General features: G+C 43.0%; 1 protein-coding gene across 1 annotated transcript in view; it reads right to left on the reverse strand.

Annotated features, from left to right (window-relative positions):
* The window catches only part of KIF5C (kinesin family member 5C), a 154,545-nt gene extending 134,560 nt beyond the window's left edge, over window positions 1-19,985 (reverse strand). Inside the window, exon 1 of the mRNA XM_088021710.1 lies at window positions 19,860-19,985. Coding sequence (XP_087877836.1) covers window positions 19,860-19,985 — 126 coding nt within the window. The remainder of the gene's footprint in view (window positions 1-19,859) is intronic.
* Between the last annotated feature and the right edge of the window lie 1,885 nt (window positions 19,986-21,870).

Consider the following 21,870-nt stretch of genomic DNA (forward strand, 5'->3'; position numbering starts at 1 on the left):
TGCTTAGCCTCTCCATTTCATTGCAGACATGTTAAATTGGTTGACTTGCCTGGGGTCATACCCTCAAGGAGAGAGAAAATCAGGGCCTGAGTCACCTCTACTGATCCAAACTACAGTCTCTCCCCACTAGTCCATGACTCCCCCAGAGCACACAGGACAGAGAGCCTAGAACTGGGACTCCGGAGACACCGAAGATAAACATTCACATCATCGGAGTCAGTTGGGGGAAAAGAAGCAGAGTGCCAAACAGACTCTTTTGGACTAAGTAAGGGTACGATTAAAAATACCAAATGTAAATTGTGTTCTATATACGTTTATTTAAAGATTTTATTATTTATTTATTTGAGAGAGAGAGCATGAGCTGGGGGTGGAGAGTGGGGAGAGGCAGAGGAAGAGGGAGAAGCCGACTCCCCACTGAGCAGGGAGCCCGATGCAGGGCTCAATCCCAGGACCCATAGATCATGACCTGAGCCGAAGGCAGATGCTTAACCAACTGAGTCACCCAGGCGCCCCATGTTCTGCATACTTTTAACGTACATGCCACCAGTCTAGAAAATTTATTCACTAGTGCCTCTCACAGTGTCTGGCATAGAGCTGGGGCTTTTGCACAAATAAACATCACATACTCTTATAGCATCTTTCAGGGGGAGTTTCAAGCTGACCAGAACATAAGAATGGTAAAGAATGAGATTTTGATGTCCTCCAGCTCTCCCTGAATTCATCACAGGGAATTCATTTTTTGAATGAACTCCCCCCCCCAAAAAAACCCTACTGGAGAAACACTAGTCTACTGTGTGCTGGTTCACAAATTACATTTATTAGATCATAACTAGCATGTAAAAAAATAAAATGCGATTGAGTAGAATAGAAAATATCAGACTGTGGGGCGCTTGAGGGGCTCAGTCATTTAAGTGTCCGACTCTTGATCTCAGCTCAGGTCTAGATCTCAGGGTCGTGAGTTTAAGCCCCATGTTGGGCTCCATGCTGGGTGTAGAGCCTACTTAATAAAAAAAATTAAAAATTTTAAAAAAATTTAAAAAAGAAAATATCAGAGCAAATCACACATATTTAAACATATTGTTTCATAAATCTATTATTTCAGAGTTATGATGTCAAGGGTATATCTTGGATTTCTTAGTAAAGTGCATCATGGTGTCATAGTTAAAAAAAAAAATTTGAAAACAGCTGCTATAGTAAAAGCATTTCCGTCACAGAATTCTGGAATAAGCTAGCTTTCCATAGGGTGACAATTTTCAATAATTCAGTCCCAAATGGTTGTTAATTTTTAGCTTCCTGGGTTCCTACTGTCTTTTCTCATGACAATGTACAAGAACTTGGAGTCCCTGACAGTTCCAAGACAAGATGACAATGATGCTAAGAGAATCACCTCCCAGTTCTTTCTTTGAGGGCACTCTCAATCCCTTACCAAAACGTTTGTCTGGAATTCTCTTTCCTCTTTGACTAAAACAGGAGAGATGTCAGCACTGTGAGTTCCTAAAAGGGGGATGTCTATAAAAATGATCTGACTGCTGTAGACTTCTTTTATTCAGCCATCTACCCTATTGTAACAACAGGGAAGCCACTTTTAATACTCAGGATTTAAAGTCCAGGAGTGCCCCCTCACAACCACCAACACAGGGGAAAGCTGACATGCCTCTTACCTGCCCCTCTACTCCCTGTTCTGAAGGCTCAGCTCTGCATGCTCACAAAGTTACTCTCTGGGAGGGCTCCCCAAGAGCTCTCTTCTGGGGAATCTTAGTCTTATTATCAGGAAAAAGCCAGGAAACCCACATGGGGTATAACCTCCAGAAGAAAGGTGTGAGTTTTATCATCTCTGAACTCTCTGCAGTGTATAGTGGACCTTGCTACAAACTACCTGTTACAGACTAAATCATGTCCCCACAAAATTCCTATGTTGAAGCCCTAACCTCCAATGACTGACTCTATTTGGACATAGGGCCTTTAAAGAGGTAAACAGAGTCAAATGAAGTCATGAGGATGGGCCCCTAATCCAGTAGGATTGGTGTCTTTCCTTGTAAGAAGAGGAGAGCCACCAGAGATTTCTCTGGATCTGAACAGGCTATTATTTCCTACCGTCAGGACTCACAGCAATTTAAAGTAGCTATTTTGAAACATAAATGTTAAGAGAAAAGATCAGGTCACAGGAAAACATAGACAATATGTTTATAAATATTTCACTGATTCAATACCAAGCAAAATGAAGCAAACCAAAAAAATGTCTGCAATAAAACCATAAAGAATATTAGGTGGAAGACAAAAGCAAAATTTAAGAGGATGGTTTCTTCTAGAATGAGGGGACAGCAGCTGTGACCAAGGGAACTTTACACATTGTTAAAGTGCCATTAGGGGAATGGTGACCTCATGGGTGTTCATTTTATTAGAATGTCTCATCACCAATTTCGTTATATGCATTATTATATGTATTAAATATTTAACAATTAAAGTTATAAAGATGTTGGAATAACATAACATCCATCAGTTAACAGTAGTTATTCTGGAGAGGGGATATGGTACATTTCTACTTCTCAATTTTTAACTCCCTGTATCTTTTTAATTGTCCTAAAGTGCTTATATAATATTTATATTTCAAATAAAAAGTCAAGAAAATTAAAGCAAGTAAAAAGAAGCTATTGAACACTTGTGATTACTTTCTTTGTTTTGTTTTATTTTCTCTCAAGATTTTATTTAAATTCTAGTTAGTTAACATATAGCATAGTATTAGTTTCAGGGGTAGAATTTAGTGACTCATCACTTGCTTATAACACCCAGTGCTCATCACAACAAGGTCCTCCTTAATGCCCATCACCCATTTATCCCATTCCCCCACCCACCTCCTCTCCAGCAACCCTGTTTGTTCCTATTGTTAAGAGTCTCTTATGGTTTGCCTCCCTCTCTGTTTTTACCTTATTTTATTTTTCCTTCCCTTCCCCTATGTTCATCTGTTCTGTTTCTTAAATTCCACATATGAGTGAAACCATCTGGGATTTGTCTTTCTCTGACTAACTTATTTTGCTTAGCATAATACACTTTAGTTCCATCCACATTGTTGCAAATGGCAAGATTTCATTCTTTTGATGGCTGAGTAATATTCCATTGTACATATATACCACATCTTCTTTATCCATTCATCAGTCAATAGACATTTGGGCTCTTTCTGTAATTTGGCTATTGTTGATAGTGCTGCTATAAACATTGAGGTGCATGTGCCCCTTCGAATCACTATTTCTGTATCCTTTGGATAAATACCTAGTTGTGCTATTGCTGGGTTGTAGCATAGTTCTATTTTTAATTTTTTGAGGAACCTCCATACTGTTTTCCAGAGTGGCTACACCAGCTTGCATTCCCACCAACAGTGTAAGAGGGTTCCCCTTTCTCCACACCCTCACCAACATCTGTTGTTTCCAGATTGTGATTATTTTCATAGTTTCTTTTATCTTCCCTCCCCCTTCTATTTTCCTGAGTAATAAGTTAGGATGAACAATCGACCATATTTAAGAAAAACAAACTGGTTCGTCTAAAATAATTTTGATCCTCAGACCCTATGGCTCAGTATTGATTTATTACATATAATACACAAAAACTCATTTGAAATATAAGCTTCAGCTGGAATTAACCCACATTCTTGAAATGAAAATAATAGCTATGGTGTTATAATAATAATTCAATCACTCTATAGCCAGGTTATTAGGAAAATGCCAGACATCCAAAAAAGAAATTCTCTTATTTCTTTTCCTTTCAAGACAATTTAGGTAAATTACAGACATTTCCCAGAGCTGAGGACCATCAATAGAATTTTAAGTGTGATTCATTAATTTTAATGTCTTCAATTTAGAATTTCTTGGACCTTCTTTCTTTATGATGCTAGTTTTCAGCTCAAATTAAAATAATTTTCTAACTCTAATAAGTTGCAAATCAAGAGAAGAGTGTTTTGTGTGTGGCTTCTATGTTTTAGTAGAAGAGGAAATCATTTGAAATCAATCATTTCTGTACTTAATGAATTTCTAATTTCTTTCCTTTTTGGCTCTGCCAACTGAAGAGCTGAATAGAACAAAACAGAGTTTGGAATTCAACACAAACAATTTTTATTCTTTGGAAAATTGAACCATTTTGCAAAATCTGCCTCAAACCTTAAAGGTGTTTATTGCTCAACAAACCTTGAGTACTGGTCAGTCACTTGGTTGCACTGTCATTGTGTGTGTGTATGTGTGCACACGCACACTCATGTGTCTGTCTGTCTTACTAGACACTGAGTTGGTTGAGGGTAGTGCCTGTATATAGTTTGGTCCAATTATGGTGTATTTCTCAAAAGAAACCACACACACAAAAAAAGCCACACACAAAACACACACAAAATTAGCAGCTCTTTTCATGGTCAGGAAGGACTTATGGGGACAGGGAGAGAGGGACAATCAGACCAAATATAATCATAAAAATGAGATAATAAGTACCAGAAGAAATACTCCTTCAGTTAGTCATTTATTCATTCACTCATTATTTTAGATCATCCTGGAGGTCCTATCTGATGCAGTGAAACAAGAAAAAAGGAGTAAAAAGTATGTTGTGGAAAGAAGGAAACGAAACTGTCATTCCTTGAAGATGAGAAAAATTATCTTCATGATGCACCTTTTAAAAGACCCATTATGGGGAGGCTGGGTGGCTCAGTTGGTTGAGCAACTGCCTTTGGCTCGCGTCATGATCCTGGAGTCCCTGGATCGAGTCCCGCATCGGGCTCCCTGCTCGGCGGGGAGTCTGCTTCTCCCTCTGACCCTAACCCATCTCATGTGCTCTCTCTCATGCTCTCTCAAATAAAAAAATAAAATCTTTAATAAATAAATAAATAAAAGACCCATTATGACTCACATGCTGAGAATATGAAAATAAATCAAACCATGTTATTCAATTATACTTTAAAAAAAAAAAAAAAAGGAAATAAATCGAACAAACCCCAATACTCTGAATGGGGTAATTCCAAGAAGGGAAGGACTAAAGAAACAAGGAAATGAATCCAGTGAGCTTGTGGGGTAAGAAAGAATTAAGAGGCACAGATACAAGGGAACCTCATGGACAAAGGCACAAAAGAGTGAAAGTGCAGACTGAGAAGGGGCTATAGTGCATGGTTAGGTTTGAGAAAGGCAGAGTCCTGGGATGGAGTGGAGTGCTCATGGCAAAAGGCTGAAGGAAGCACATGGTGGAGGGTCTGCTGAATCACAGGAACCAAGGTGAGGAGTTCAAATTTATTCTGGTAAGCAAAGGAGAGTCTTAAATGTTTCCGAGCAGAGAGTTGACAAATTCTGAGCAGTACTTCAGAAAGAAGATTTTAGCTACAGTGTTCAAGAGACTAGAGGGAAAGGACAGCAAGCAGGGAACTGGTTTCCAAGACTATTACAACCCAGGCAAAAAGCAATCAAGGTCTTTAAGACCTATATCACTATATATATATAATATATATATATGAACAAGTATGTTTTATTTTATTCCCACTGCCTTAGCCCAAATCCTAGGTCCACAAATCACTTATACTTGTGTGACCTTGAGCAAGTGACTTAACCTCTCTGTGCTATAGATTCCTCATCTGTGGAATGCAGAGAAGGGTATGACAATAGTAGTTATCTCTTAGGCTGGTACTGGGGATTAAAGTAAATGGATGAACATGCAGTAAAGCGTTTACATAAGTGTGTATTAAGTAAAACAGATTTTGCTATATCCTGTCACTACTCTGTTAAAATTAAAATCATTTGCAAGCAATTGGGGACGAGTATAACTTCACTGGTCTAAGAAGAAAATTGCTCCATCAAATAGATGCGTAAAGGTCTGTGAGAAGAGCAGTAACACATATGTTGTCTGTAGTTCTGCTGATCGAGATACTCTATTACCTGATATTTATATTGAACACACTGTTGTCTAGGGTTGTGTTTGGGATAGGGTGGAGTGGGGACAATGGAAGATAAAAAAAAAAAAAGAGGCTATCCTTAACTTTAAAAATGTTGAGGAATTTTCTCTAAATACAGTCCTAAACATCCAAGTTGAAAAGCATGTTCTCTCCAACATCCCATACTCACTTTCCAAATAAGTTACATCTTCTGGAAGGAAATTTAGTGCTGAAGAAATTCTGCCGGAATTAAGCCACTTTAGAGGGTTGTTTTCCATCATCTTTTCCCTCAATATAGGCAAGACCAACAGACAGGAGACTACTGTTGTACACTGAGGGGCCCTTGACACGTGCAATATCCCAAATTAAACAGTCCTCACCTACAATGCCAAAGTCTTCCCGGCAACTTCCATACCATCAGAAACACATTATGTTAAATATGGCTTCAGGTATGTATACTTTCCATCAAAAATGAATTCATTGCCAAATAGGACACTCATATCCCTGGAGGCTGTAGGAATTGGTCTCTGCAGAAAGCAGTGGGATAATATTTAATAAGATCAAGTATGTTCACAGCATTGGGTCCAGTAAATCCACTTCTGGAGAATGCATCCTCTAGAAACAACTCGACAAAAGAAAACAGCTCTGTGCAGACGGATGTTCACTAAACCATCACCCAGAGTAAGGGGAAGCTGGAGATCTGAATGCCAACAACACCAGAGGGGTTAGCAAACTGATCTATCAGCCCAGCAGGCACTTATATTGGCACTGAAAATTACAACCCTGAAGACACTACATAATGTGGGAAATCATTTATGGAGTAGGCTTAGGTAAAAAGGAAAAAACAAAAGGCAGAACTGTATATCCAGGGTCGGAAGTACATTTTTTGAAATGTTAAGTGTGAATGAGGAGAGGGAAAAGGAGGATATAAAAAGTAAGCTGGATGATGCAGGGTGGTGAGATTATGGCTGGTGTTGTGGTATTGTGCTTATGTTACCATCATGGCGTTTCTGCCATTTACAAAGGAGGAAAAACTAATTCTGTGCCAACCCAGACAAAAAGGGACACGAGGGGGGTGGGAAAGAGAGATTTTCCCCGCACAGAACCAACTCTCTCTCCAAAGAGCTGTGTGGCCTTCACCTGCAAGGCGACCTCTCCTGCACAGATGCCAGGACAAAGAGGCACCTGCGAGCGACCAGGGCAGGGCGGCGTTTCCAGGCGTTCCCACAACAGCGCCTCCTCCCACTAGCGGGCCTCCTAATGCGTGCTTTTGTTCCACGGGGTGGAAGGACCTCATTAGGAGGCGCCCGTGCTAAAGGGAAATGCATTTCCAGGACCAGAGGTTTCGTCATTCCTAGCATTAGCCACAGAATGCCGACAGAAGGTAAGTGGCAGATCTGCAGTGGAAGTAAAAAAAAAAACCCGCCTGCCTGGGAGGCCGACCCCAGTGGCGTGGTCCCCAGGACGGCTGCGGTGGGAGCTGGGCAGCAGGGCGGCATCATCACATTCTTCAAAGACAATGCGCCCTGTCACCTCTTGGGTGTTCCCAATGTCACCTCCTGCAAGCGCATCACAGCCCACTGTTGTTAATGGCTAGTACTTCATTATAGGACGCCGGGTGGGCGGTTCTTCCCGCAGCTCCACGGGCGCACTCAATGTCACAAGACTCGTGGGGGAGCGGGGAGTGACAGCAGAGAGATGGACCAGCCTACAGCACACATTCCTTCTCAGATCTTTTCCCAACACTGTTCAAAACGGAAATCTCTAAAGCAGCTATGTAGAAACTGCAAAATAACTCAAAGAAGCAAATTGTACATGTGCGAAGTAGATCCTGCCCCAGCGTCGAGGTAATGATCAATGAATGGTCTCTCTGCAGAGGTTTCCCTGAACACAACTGCATGTGCTTTCTCTCTTTTTAACTCCAGCAAGGCTTTGTTTCCTCTTCTCTTTGGACACTCCCAGCACAGCATAATAATCTTTTTTTTTTAATTGCCTTCTTTTCTTGGATTATAGATATGGTTATGGATGGCAGGAATTTTGACTTATTTAGCTTAGCACACAATAAGCTGTCAATACACCAAAGTGGAGCTAAAATTAATAAACGCAGAAACAGTACATCGGCAACAAAATGTTAGTGCAACGCTGTCCAACAGAAATGCAATGCCAACAAAAATGCAAGCCACATGCATAATTTTAAATTTCCCACTAGTCACTTTTCAAAAAGTAAAAATAAAAAGGGGAAAATCATTTTATTAATGTTATTTAACCTAATTTAACCATTTCAAAATGTAATGAATACACAAAAATGAGATATTTTGCATTCCCTTTTTTTTTGTACTGTCTTTAAAAGCCAGTGTAAATGTTACCTCTACTGCACACCCCAAGTTGGACCAGCCACCCTGCAAGAGCTCACTAGCTGCATGAGGCTAGCGGCTTCCATACTAGACAGCACAGTATTACAGTGAAGTCCAAAAACTTTACTTTTACTCTTTAGAAAAGGAAACACTTCATAGTAATAAAGAACTCACTTAATTTCAAGTTTTCCATGAATGTATCTATTACCTCTTTATATTTGTTTTTTAATAAACTAAGGAAGTATTAAATAGGTATATATTTTCCACTTTATAGGCTCTTTTGGATAAATGTCTAGACCAGAAAATACAGCTTTAAACAGATCCTCAAGCCAATCTTTATAAGAGCCATATTTCTTAAGAAACATTTAACAAACAAATGAACAATCAAGTGTTGTTATTCTAGGATACAGTACTTTGGGTGTTCTTTTCCCACTTGTTTGAACACATAATTAGTAGGTTGTGTGGTTTAGTAATTATTACCAAAGAACTTCCTTTCTAAAGTCTACTTTCCACAAATATTATATAAATAAACTATTAGTTAGGAAGTTTTGATGCTATAGGATGACAACAGTACAAAGGACCCAAAAAAGCCAGAATGCTCCCCTAACAGTCAGCCCCTCCTACCCGCTGGGCGGGTGAGTTTGCTCAAGTATGCAGGCACCACTTGAGTAGGGCACCAGTATCCATCATCCCAATACCAAACCTGGCCAAGCTACTTTCCTTACCTCGCCACCCCTCCATCCTGCAACCCAACCTCTTCTGGACCTTGAGACCAGCCCACGTGGGCCTGAATCTGTGGGCCCAGCCTAACTTACCCACTCAGCAGCATGCAGAGAGGAGACAGAAAAATAGCTCCTGGAAGCCAGCCCAGGAAGCCAGACCCCGCAGAGGTCAGTTCACCACAAAGGCCAGATACAGAAAAGAACTGACTGCCTCTCATGGGATCCTGCCCACCAGTGACCAGGACCAAGACAGGTCTGGACACTCACCAGTCAGAATGGAATTTGTTCCTCTCTATGAGGCAGGAGGCGGCTATGACAGAGGAGCAGAAGTCCCTTCCCCCAAGACTATCCAAAGTTTCTGATGTCACATGAGTTGTTATTTAACCAGGTTCCCAGATGAAAATCAATAATCTCTGAGGAGTGAGGTGCCAGACAGTTCCTCAGAAAAAAACTATGATATAACCTCCTCAAAGAATTGAAGCAGACTGCTCTTCGTTTCCTCATGAGGCAAAACGAAACCTGGAAATGGGAGAGATTGCCCTATGAGAGGGCCTGAGAAAGGACAAGTCCCCGAGATTTGTCAGTCCAGAACTGTGTTGCCAAGATCTTTAAATAAATAGCTTCTAAAACAGTATTATTGATTGGCAGCTCTTACAACCGTACACCGCAATCTAAGAAGTTAAAACATAAATTACTGGGATTTTTTTTTTAATTTGTACTTTTTCTCCAACTCCCTCTCCCTTCAAAGCTTTTTTTTTTTTTTTTTTAATTTGACAGAGAGAGAGCACAAGCAGGGGGAGCAGCAGGCAGAGGGAGACGCAGGCTCCCCGCTGAGCAAGGAGCCTGATACAGGACTCAATCCCAGGACCCTGGGATCATGACCTGAGCCGAAGGCAGACGCTTAATGGACTGAGCCACCCAGGTGCCTCCAAAGCTTTTTTTTTTTTTAAGTAAGAAAAGGAATAAGAAACATAAAAAAACAACTTCAAACCTTTCTCCTTAAAGTATTATGTTGCAGCGAATTCTGTTCTCACATAAATATTTTTTTCCCTTCAGCTCTGTTGGATTTATTTTCCAATATTCAATTCACATCAAGGACAGGTATTCATTGACTGAAAAGGTAATAAATACGAATACACCTAGAAACACCGAAAAGAATTGCTGTGGATGTAGTTGGCACCAACTTGATAAGGGTGGTACTAAGCTCCCAGGACAACTGAGTGATACATCAGCCTGCCTTCCTGATGTTTATACAAGCCAACTAAAGCCAAGGGGAAAGCAGCAGGGGGAAGCCATAACGCACAAAGCTCTTTAAATTGCTTTTCTGGGTGACCCCGCACTGCTGGCGCTGGTTTATTAGAAAGGGTAAGTGGGACGTGACCACCGTTAAGGGAGATAGGGGGAAATACTGACTAGCCTGATTGCCCTGTGTGTTTCTACTGTCCCACATGACTCCATAGCAAAAGCTTTCTTCTCTTGCTTCAAGGTCGATTATGTATGAGCATTTCTTTTTCTCCTCACTTAGAATCAATAGCACCTAGTATTCTGATTTGAGCAAACCAGCTGCAGAAGAAATTTATGAAGCAAGGGGGGGAAATCTGAGTATTTGACATTAAGAAATTGCTCATATTTTAGTTGTGATAATATTATTGAGGTTTTAAAAGAGAACTGATCATATATATGTGTGTGTATATACACACGTGTGTACGTGTGTGTGTGTGTGTGTGTGTGTGTGTATGATAGGTTAGGGATAAAATAACGTGAGATTTCACTTTAAAACAATCAGGTGACTTTGGGAGGAGGAAAGTTTAGGAGAGTATACAAAAAATAAAATTGGCCATTTGTTGATGGTTAAAACTGGTTGATAGATTCGTGGGGGTACACTTTGTTATTCTTTCTACTTTGGTGCATGTTTGGAATTTTATACAGTAAGTTTCTTTAAAAAGTACCTAATAATTAGAGGGGAAGTGGGGGGGGGCTTTCTAGGGGGCTTTCTAGGGCTTTTTTGAGAGGGCTATTTTATCCCTTTTCAACTTACCACTGCCCAGAAGATATCACAGGCCGTTCAGCATTAGCACCAAGAAGAAAGGGCGCATCCACCCTATTTTTCTTTAAGACTACAATCTTGGCCTCAATCTTTCTCTGCCTCAAGAGAGTTAGCTTTTGATCACCTCCAAGAAACAACATCCTTTAGGATATTGAAACTGACAAGAGACAGCCTACAAAATCGTATGGTTTACATTAGAAATCTGAAGGCATTGCCATGTTCTGGATCTACGGCTTAACAGTGCATGACAGAGCACATACTCTTGGCAAGAATTTAATTTAGTTCAGGTATGAAGAGATGCCTTATGAGACAAACTGGCAGCAAATCCAGCTGGTAGGCAAAGAAGGGAGAGTATAAAACAGGACAATTTACCATCTCTGAATTGCTCTCTCTCAAAAACTATGGCTGCCTTAAAATCATCTCTATCCTGTTACCCAGTAATCCCAATTCTGGAGATGTATGCTAAAACAACAGTCGGGCAAGTGAACAAAAAGATGTGTGCACCAATGTTTATCACACCTTTGTTTATAACAGAAAGAAAAACAAGCAGAAAGATCCAAATGTCTAACACTAGGGAATGATTAAAGTATTGATTTGATATATAATAGAATTATATGCAACCTTTAAAAATGCTGATGTCTGCAGTATACCATTAAGCAAAACAGTGGGTTTCAAAACAGATTTTTACAAAGTCCTATCTTTGTTTGAAAACAAAGTGTGGTGTTTTGTAGAATGGAAAAGTGCTGGGACTTACAATGAATGTTAACAATGGTATTTTCTGGTTCATAAAATTAAAAAATGTTTTTTACACCTTCTTCATGCTTTTCTGCATGGTCTGATTATCTTTGCAATGACCATGGAATATGTCAGGGCACTGAAAAGGCTATTTCATTTGAGACAGTAACAATAAAACCATGAAGATGTCCAAAGTAGGAAAAACAAGTTACCAGAGCTGGAGAGAGGTCAAGGTAAAAATCCAAGCAAATAACTCTAGGCTCTAACATCTAACAGCTTAGGACGGTCAGCATTCTTCTATTTCTTTCAAAAGACATCTGGTCCTGAGCATCTACTCTGTTCCAGGCACTGTTCCAGGCCTTGGAGATGTTAAAAAAAATCCTGTTAGGTCAGTTTAGCAAGAATTCCCCTCCCCTTAATGTCCTTTTAGTAGCAGTCCCCTCACCTACCCACCCACCCCAGCAACTTGTTCCCCTTGTGTCTGGAGTCGAGACTCACTTCTCTCCCCTATTGTGATAGTATTGACACCTATCACAATCATCTTCCTCCCTATTTTTGCAAGTGTCAGAACAATTTTTTTCTTTTACACAACATGAGGGTACCAGGGAAGCTGTGAAGGGTCTGGGCTTTCCCAAGATCAGCCAGTCTGACAAGAGCAGGGAGAAATAACCACTAGTGGGTCTCATAAAGCGGACAGTTTCTGAATGTCCGCTCTGTGCCAGGCACTGTGCGCAGCACTCCATGTGCATTCGCTCTTGTGACCATCACAATAACCCTACAAGGTGAAGAGTGATATTAGCCCTATTTCATAGGCCAGGAGGCTGGAACTTTAGCAGTTTGTCCCAAGTCCATGCAGCTAAGAAGGTGCAGAGCTGGGAGCTGGTTCTGGGCTGTCTGACTCATGCCAGCTCCGCTGCTGGGAAGTACTGTGAGGAATCTAAAACTCCATGTTCTCCCACATTCTCTGCGCTACTGGCAGATAACCACACATGCAACAAGTCAATCCCTACTGAAAGGAACTTGGTTGGCATGCAGCAAATGGTTAAGGGAGGAGCCTTCTCGGCCATAAAAAGAGAACCTGGTAAAAAAAAAAACAAAACCAAGATAAATAAGGTGAAATTGGATATGTCAATGGGGCTATTTTTTTCTTAACTCAAAAACCATTAGGGAGCAGGTAGTTCTGTTTTTGCTTGTTTAATAAGTAGACACAGGTGAGAAATCTGAGGCAGGGAGTAAAGGGAACCCAAAGGTGGGGGAGGTTTCCTATTTTAAATGGGGGAGAAAAGCCAAGAATGGAAAACGTTGTCATTAAATAGGGGAGCTGGGCCAGACAAGCACAGGTGGAGGCAGAGGGGAATCCCCAGGGATACCCAAGTTATTTAAGGCAATGCAGAAACTGGCATTTATGGAGACCTGATTCCACATAGGGAACAAGGGAAGAAGGGAGCCACAATCTAGGTACACTTACTAAGCAACTAAACAACTATGGGGAAGGAGGCAGAGACCCGTAAAACACACACACACATACACAACTCTCTTTCCTATATATGATCATTGCAAATAAAAGGATCAGCTGATATAGTCTATAAATAAACGGATCGTGAGCTCAGCCTTCACAGATGGGTAGGAATTTCACAAATAAGATGAAAAAAAGAGGCTCTTCCAAGCAGGAGAAGGGAGTGAGCAGATGCCTAAGAAATAGGCGTGGAAGAAGGGTTTTCAGGGGATAGAGTTAAGGGCAGTAATTTTGGGAGGCAAAGCTAATTCTCAAAATTGAGAAAATTACAAGGCAAATAGGAAAACATGGGAAATAATTAGCATTTATTGAGCATTTTCTCTGTGCTAGATGCCCTTGTGACCACTTCATTTCATTTCTTTCTAACGGCCCTGTGAGATAAGTAATTATATCTCTGTTTTAAATATGATCAAACTGAGGCCCCAAAAAGCTAAGCGACTTGAAAAACAGCCCCAGAGCTAGCTAGTGAAACTGCACGCAGTTGTGTCTGACTCTCCCTGCTGCCTCCACCAACCCCATTTATTTAAGAAGTACCGACTGCGTGCTCACCTTGAACAGAGAGTGGCCTCAGCGGCCCATGTGAGATTATAGATACTCTCTTGTGTTCACTCATCCCAGGGTTTCAGAGGGTATGTTTACTGGAAGCCACTAATTCATTTTCAAGTAACGTAAACATCTCTGAATTTAGGGCACAGAAGAACGAAGGACTGATCTATCTCGACACTACTGAACGCTACTGTTGGTGTTCACTTAGACAAAGTGACCGAATAAACTCTTTAAAATCCTGACTTAAAATATTACTTGTAGGAAGGAATACAAAATGATACAACCACTCTGAAAAACAGTTTGGCAGTTTCTTAGAGTCAAACATATAGTTAAATATGATTGATATAATCTTGGGTACCTACCCAAGAGAAATAAAAATCTACACTCACACAAAAACCTAAATGCAAAGGCTTATAGCAGCTTTACTCATCATCATTCCAAACTGGAAACAACCCAAATGTCCTTCAGTGGAAGGAATGGATAAACAAACTGTGTTATACCCATATAATGGACTACCACTAAGTAATAAAAAGGAATACTCTGTTGATACATGCAACAACATAAATCTCAAAAAGAGTTAAGTAAAAGAACCCAGGCTCAAAAATATCCTTGATATGTGATTCCATTTTTATGACAGTCTGGAAAAACCAAAATTACAGAGAGGAAAGTGGTTGTCGGGGGTTAAGAGAGAGGAAAAGGTTTGACTACAAAGGGGTAGCATGAGGGCTTTTGGGGAGAGGGCGTAAATGAAACTGTTTTATATCTTGAGTATGCTGGTGTGTGGTAGGCAGAATAATGGCCTCAAAAGATGTTCACACTCTAATTCCTCGAATCTGTGAATACGTGAATGTTACAGGGTAAAAGGGACTTTGCAGATGTAATTAAGGTTGCTAATCAGCTGATCTTAAAATGGAGAGAGGGTGCCGGATTATCTGGGTGGGCTCACTATAATCAGATGGGTCCTTAAAAGTGGAAGGGGGAGGCAGAAGAGTCAGTAAGAGACATGCCATGGAAGTTGCAAGGGAGATATGAACCATGAGTCTAGAAGCTGAGAACCGCCAGGCCTGGCAGCCAGCAAGGAAACAGAACCTCACTCCTACAACCATAAGGATTCTGCCACTAACCTGAATGAGCAAAGAAATGGATTTTCCCCTGGAACAGAACATGGCCCTATCAATAGCTTGGTCTTGACCTTATGAGACTCTAAACAGAGAAACCAGCTGATCTGATGGATTTCTGACCTATGGAAACTGGGTGATAATTAACTTGTGTAGTTTTAAGCCTTTAATTTGTAGTTGTCTGTTACAGCAGCAAAAGAAAACTAATACAGCATTGCCACACAACTCTGTACTTGTCAAAGCCACTAGGATAGAACTATATCCCCCAAAAAGTGCTTTTACTGTATATAAATTTAAAATGAAAATTGTTTAATGTTCTTGCTTTTAAAGACCATTACCAATGACAAAAAGAAAAATTTTAGCCATATTTCTTCACTTCTTTAGTCCTTAATCTCCACAGTAACTCCAACTTGGAATTTGCTCTCTGTCTTGGTCCCTTCTTGCCTTATCTACTGCCTGCAACTGATCTAAGTTCCTGCAGAGGAAGGCCACTTTCTATGCCACTGACCAGCTGAGAGCTCATGGCTGATGTCAAATAGGTCAGAACTTACCGCTTTCCTAGGACTTTGAACAAGAGGAAAGGTCCAAGTGAGGAAACTGAAATGTCAAAGTCCATTTCAAAGAAACTTACTGGGAATTCTCCAAGACAGAGGGTTTCTATCAATACAGATACATCAGAACCAATAGTCAGAGACCAGAGTATTGGCTGACTCACCAGGCCTTTTAGCAGCTAATGGAGGAGTACTTCGAGAAATGCTATAAATCCAACATTTTTCCTCTGAAGAATTAATTTATGTGGAGTCCCTTTTCTAATCACTAGACCATCCCCACCCTCTACTTCCAGCTCACCACCACTGTTAATAGCTTTCCTAATTTTTAACAAAGCTGAAGGTAGTGCTTTCCCAATTTTCTTATGGTATCCTGCTATCTTACCAGGCCTGCTCAAAGGAACAGCATTTCTCTTTAAAACTGGTTTTTTAACTACTCTCGGCAGCCTACAGCCAATTAAGAGCCCATGAAGTAAGTTAAATATACCAAAGTGTAGATTTCTAGATTCAACAAAGAGATCAATAAATACTTACTAAGTGCTTTCTGTGGGCAAAGCCCTGGGAAGTATAAAGAAGCAAAACACAGATGGTCCTTATTTCTGCACATGGCTTACAATGTCATTAGACAATGATAAAACTAATAGCAATCTAAGACGACAAAGTTACAAGATCATATACAAAATAATGCTACAGGGGTTCAGGCGCCTGGGTGGCTCAGTCGTTAAGCGTGTGCCTTCGGCTCAGGTCATGATCCCAGGGTCCTGGGATCGAGTCCCACATTGGGCTCCCTGCTGGGCAGGAAGTCTGCTTCCCCCGCTCCCACTCCCCCTGCTTGTGTTCCTGCTCTCGCTATCTCTCTCTCTGTCAAATAAATAAATAAAATCTTTAAAAAATAATAATAATAATGCTACAGGGGTTCAAAGTGGGGAGAGACTGTGGCGGGGGTGCTCAAAGAAAGAAAGCTTTGCCAGGAGCTGGAAAAAAAATGCAAGAGTGGTGCAGAGGATTCCTCCAAGACAGGACATCTTCTTAAAAAGACAAATCTAGAAACTCCACCTGCCAAAGTCTCCCTCTTAGCATACATCTCCATAAAAATTGAACAGAACTTCAAAGAAAAAAAAAATGACCCGGTTTAAAAAAAAAAAAAAAGAATTTTGGGATTCTGAATTATTTAGACTAATAGCTAACTTCACAGAAATTCATTTTTTACATGTATCTGTTGGGAGTGAAGATGACTGACATTTCTGGATGGTTCTGGCCTTCTGTGGTCATCCCCGCAATCTGCCCCTCTACAAGCAAGGAAAGAAATGCCCACCTAAGGCAGTCTCCACCTGTAACGGAACCATATGGGCTGGTTGCAACCGAATTGACATGGGAGCCCTTCCGCTCTGTACAAAATATGATACAGGCTGCTAGAATGGTCATTTCCTTTAATTACACATTATTAGTTAGAAATAGGAATGGTCCTAGCACATGCCAACCCCAGTCCCAACATCTTCAGCATCTGACAGTCTTCTGTTCTGTACGCACTCTCACCAAAAGAGGTGTAAAACAATGTTCACAGCAGCTCTGTCCATATTAACCCCAAAGTGGAAACTAACCAAATGTCTGCCAGCAGCTGATGGATGAATAAATTGTGGTACATTCATACAATGGGATGCTACAGAACAAGGAGGATGGACAACCTGCGGCTGCACACTACAACGTGGGTCAATTTCACAAGCATGACGTTGCCTGCAAGAAGCCACACACCAAAGCAAACATACTATAGGGTTTTATGTACATCAAGTTTATTTTTAAAAAAATAAGCTAATCTATGGCATTAGAAGTCAGAAGAATGGTTACTCTAAGGCAAAAGGGAGCTAGTGACTGGGAGGGACCCTAATGGGACTTCCCCAAAATGTCTGTTTCTTAGTCTGACAAGTGGTTACAAGGGAGTGGTTACCTAATAAAAGCTTTATTAAGCTGTACCCTAGGATAACACTTTTCTATATGAATGCTTTATTTCAATGAAAAAATAACTTATCTTAAAGAAAATTCAAAGCTGTTGTATTAAAGGATTATAGTAAGAGAATCAAAATTTTCACTTCACAGTTGAAGAGTTACATGCGTATTCACATCCACAATTTTTTTGTTTAAATTACTTATTGTATATAGTGACTTTGTTTTAATGTATACTTAGGTGGGAAATATCGTTCTTAGGATCTCTGCCTTGACACAGATCGAAGAGGATGATTTATTACTCTATTTCATTAGTCTTGGTGTATCACTCTTAGAAGACTGAAAGAATAGGAAGAGGAGGAGGGGAGAAAGGGGGAGGAGGAAGAAGGAGGAGGGGGAGGGGAAGGGACAGCGGCAGGGGAAGAAGGAGAGGAAGAAGAAGAAGAAACAGCTTCTCTAGTCTTTTCTTTAAAACCTCTGGGGGAAAAAAATAGGGTCACCAGAACACGTTCTAGTGCTGCATAACTATTTGTTTAAAAATCTGTTACAAGGTAAGGGGCAGGGACTAGATGTCCCCAGTAACTCCCACTCTATCTAAACCACAGCCGGGCTCAGGAAATAGCACATCAGACTGTAGGCTGATCCCAGCTGAGAGGTGTAACCCAAACAATCTACTATCTGCCCCGTGTGCTGGCTGCTGATCCCACATCTGCCATTAAGTAGAGAATTTTCCTCCTCATGAATAATTGTAGCATACATCTTCTCGTCAAATTAACACTGAGCAGAGAGAAAAGCCCTCTGCCCTGCCCTCATAGGTCAGCTCTTAGAATAAACACCAATCCAGATAGCATTTGGAGGTCATGGTTTCCCCGATGACTGTGAAAATGGAGAGGGGAGAAGAGGTCGTCAAGAGGAGCTGCCTTTCTAAGGGGGGTACGAGATGAAGCCCCTGAGGAAAGGCCAGAGCCTTGCCTCCGTTACCCTTTCGCGGAGAGCACCCGCCTACCATTCTGCTAACACCTGCTAGTCCCCCGGGCCGTTCGCAGAGACTGCGGCACAACCTTGGTGAAGGAAGATGCTGGGGGCTGCTTGGGCCGGCAAACGTCAGCCTCTGGTGCTTGAGAAAGCCTTGGCAGACACCGGCAGGGACCCCCGATAAACTGTCACCTGTCAATCACTTGACCTAAATACTCTAGCCACTGGGGGAATCGGAGGGAGGGGGTTAGCCGGAGCATGCTCAGTAATCGGGATGACATCACTTAATCAATGCCGGGGACGGGAAGGCTGCATCAGCAGCCTCGAGCGGGCTGCCAGGAATATGTCAGCGGGGATCGGGAGGCTCCCATTAACTCGGTCCCTCCCCACGCGGCTCGCATACAAAGAGGGCACCGTCAGCTACACACGCTGGGGACAACGGAGGGTGAAAGGGCGGGGGAAAAGGCTGGTTTATTTCATTGACATACTGCTTTAAGAACTAAAACCCAATGGTATTCCCTGCCCCCACCGGCAGCCCGGGCTGCAGAAAGGGAGCCAAGTGGGGAGGGGGGAGGGGAAGAAGGGAGGAAGGGAAAGGTAGGAAGGGAGATCGGGGGCGGGAAGGAGGGGGGGTTGATCCAACCACACAAAGTAACTTCTACTCCTGGCAGAGAGGGACTATTTGGCTGCGCTCTAGGCCCTTAGCCCCACAGATGTGAGCACACATCTCCACCCAGGGCGAAGCACATCCGACGGTCTGTGGACACCAGGTGGGAGGTGGCCTCACTGGGGAGGGGTCAGACCCGGAGACCACATCCAGGGCAGCCTGGGTTGAGAGGAAACAGGAGACACACCAGGCCTTCCCGGGGACACCAAGGCCACCAGGGTTCCCCACACCCCTTTCCTTCTGCACGCAGGGCAAGGTGAAACGCCGTGGAGAGCCGCGTCTACACGGCGTGGGAGCTCCCAGCCGAGGCTAGGATTTTTCCAGTACCTTTTTTTTTCTTTTCCTTTTGCTAAGGTCGTGAGAAGAACAGGTAAAGTGTTCGATAAATTGAACTGATGCCTGGAATCATTTGTGGGCTACAGAGATCATACTCTAAGGGGAGCCTGGGCACCCCGCTTGAGGATAACACGAGCACTCTACCCACGCGGCGTGGCCAAGACGGGGAACAATAGGCCCACGACGGCCCCCACCCCGAGAACAATGGCGGCGCCGAACCCTTCCCTCGCCCCCCACCTCTACTCTCGCCACCTGGGCCCGCCCCGCCGCCCCCAGTCACCTCTCCACCACCCGGGAGCGAACTATAGGGAGTGGGGGAGGGGGTTTCTCTTCTAGTCTACGCGAGAAGGCAGCCCTGTGGGGGATGTCCGAAGGGGCAGCCGAACACCTCTGCGGTCTGGGGCGTTCGGGCGCCCGGCTGCGGCGCGAAGCAGCAGGGGAAACCACACGTCCTGGACACTTACCCCAATCACCACGGTCTCGTCGCCTTTAAATTTGGGGATGAATTTGTCCCCTCGGAGAATCTCCGCTTCGTTGAGGGGCCGGAACCGGCACATCACTTTGATGCTGCATTCAGCTGGATCCGCCATCTCGGCCGGCGGCAGGGAGGGGGCGCGGGGATGGGTGGGGGGCCGGGGCTCAGCAGGACGTGGGAGGAGGCCACGAACCGCACCGCCTGCAGTGAGGCCGCCTCCTGCAGCCTCCGATGAAGCTTTTCAGCAGGTCATCGCGAACTCGGTGGGCTGGGCAGCTCGGGCCGCTCCCAGACAGGGTAGGCTTCTATCAGCCTCCGGCCCCTCCGGCTGCAGACCTGCCCTCCCTGGCCTTGCCCTAGCCCGGCGCGGCGCTCCAGGCCCACCTGCCCGCGACCACGCGGCCGGCGGACGAGGCGATGCGCAGGGAGCGAGCCTCGCCCGGCTCAGACCTCCCGGGCTCCTGCGCGCTCAGCCATCCTGCATCAGCACCACCGCGCTCGACCGCCTCCCCGGCCCGCCCCTTCGCCCCGCCTACCTCCGGCTCGCCCCGGGATGGTGACGTCACTGCGGAGATCCGCCCCGCCCTCCCCCCGGCTGGAGAGTGGAGCATCCCGGGACTTGTAGTCTCTGCCTGCCGGTGGAAGGACAAGGCTACTACTTACAGTTGGCTTTTGGGGACAGCGGTGGTACCCCAGGTGCCACCTCCGAAAGCCTGCAGTTCTGGTCTAGCTGCCCAGGTCAGGAAGAGGGTGGAGGTCATATCCAGCATTCCCAGTTAAAATCTCTATATAAACCAGATCTATATCATCTCTTTACATCTTCTCATGATCTCCAAGGAGAAGCCCTTAAGACAATGTCCAGCAAAAACGTTATGGAGCATTTTCTCTGTGCTGAACGGTTTTGTAAGAGTTGTGAGGAAATCAAGGGGAAAATGAGATTTGCGTGAATATTTGAAGCCATCATTCCCCAAAATGCCTGCACAAACCAGTTCACAACATATTTTGGGTCAGGGACTGCTTTAATATCTGATGAAAGCTGAGAACATTTTCCATAACAAAAACCAAAAACAAATAAACTATACACGCCCATAGATTTTTCACACGATTTCATTGGATTTGGGGACAACTGAAGCCTGCCTGTGGCTGCCTGGTTAAGAACCTCTTAATTACTATTAATAATAGTGAGGTTTACAGAACCTCTGCCTAATGCCTACTTAGAACCTATAGAATGAACAGAATATATATAGGATCAAGTTCTAAAGTCCTTTGCGTAATATAGGCCCCATGATCAGATTTTTGCCTACTTATTGGCCTCATTTCCTACGCTTCTTGTCTTAATGTTTACACATTGACAAATACCAAACTACTTGTGGCTTCCTCCGATCACCTCTTGCTCTGCTTGTTCTGATACTTTAAGCCATTTGCTCTCTAGGGGTCACCCATTCGTGCCTATTACTAAGTAAGTGTATTAAATAAGGCTCACAGAGTAAAAAGTAATAGAAACCCAACTGGAGCCACTGTGGCAAAAGGAGAATTTATCAGAAGAATCCAGATTATCTTGCTTATTCTAAAAAATGATTAAAGAGTCAGGGAAAAGGCAGGCTACCAAGGCACTCTATCTCTTGTCCCTGTTTCCTCTTTGTATTGGCCTCATTCTTTCGCACTCCAGATCATCCCTCCCAAATGTCAGGAAACCCAGCTGCCAAGAATCCCTGGGATTCACCCTTCAATTTCTACCAGTAGATAAGGTTAGATGTTTGCTTGGAGTTTTGGTTTGGAAAAAAAAAAAAAAAAAAAACAACTAGTCTGTGATTGGCATGGGCTTAGCTGTCTAGCCCTAGACCACTCAATCAGAGTCAGGAACTTTGTAAGATCTTTGAGGAATACCATGGTGGGAAAGTTCCCAAAAGAAGAGGGATGCTATTCCCAGAAAAAGAACATGGTGCAGGGCTGGCCAAACAATTAGATGTCCACTCTCCCTTTCTAGTGCTACCTTTTCC

Source organism: Eumetopias jubatus, unplaced genomic scaffold (assembly GCF_037043125.1).
Source record: "Eumetopias jubatus isolate StellerSeaLion01/CBP00866 unplaced genomic scaffold, mEumJub1_p1.0 scaffold_3, whole genome shotgun sequence".
NCBI classification, from domain to species: domain Eukaryota; kingdom Metazoa; phylum Chordata; class Mammalia; order Carnivora; family Otariidae; genus Eumetopias; species Eumetopias jubatus.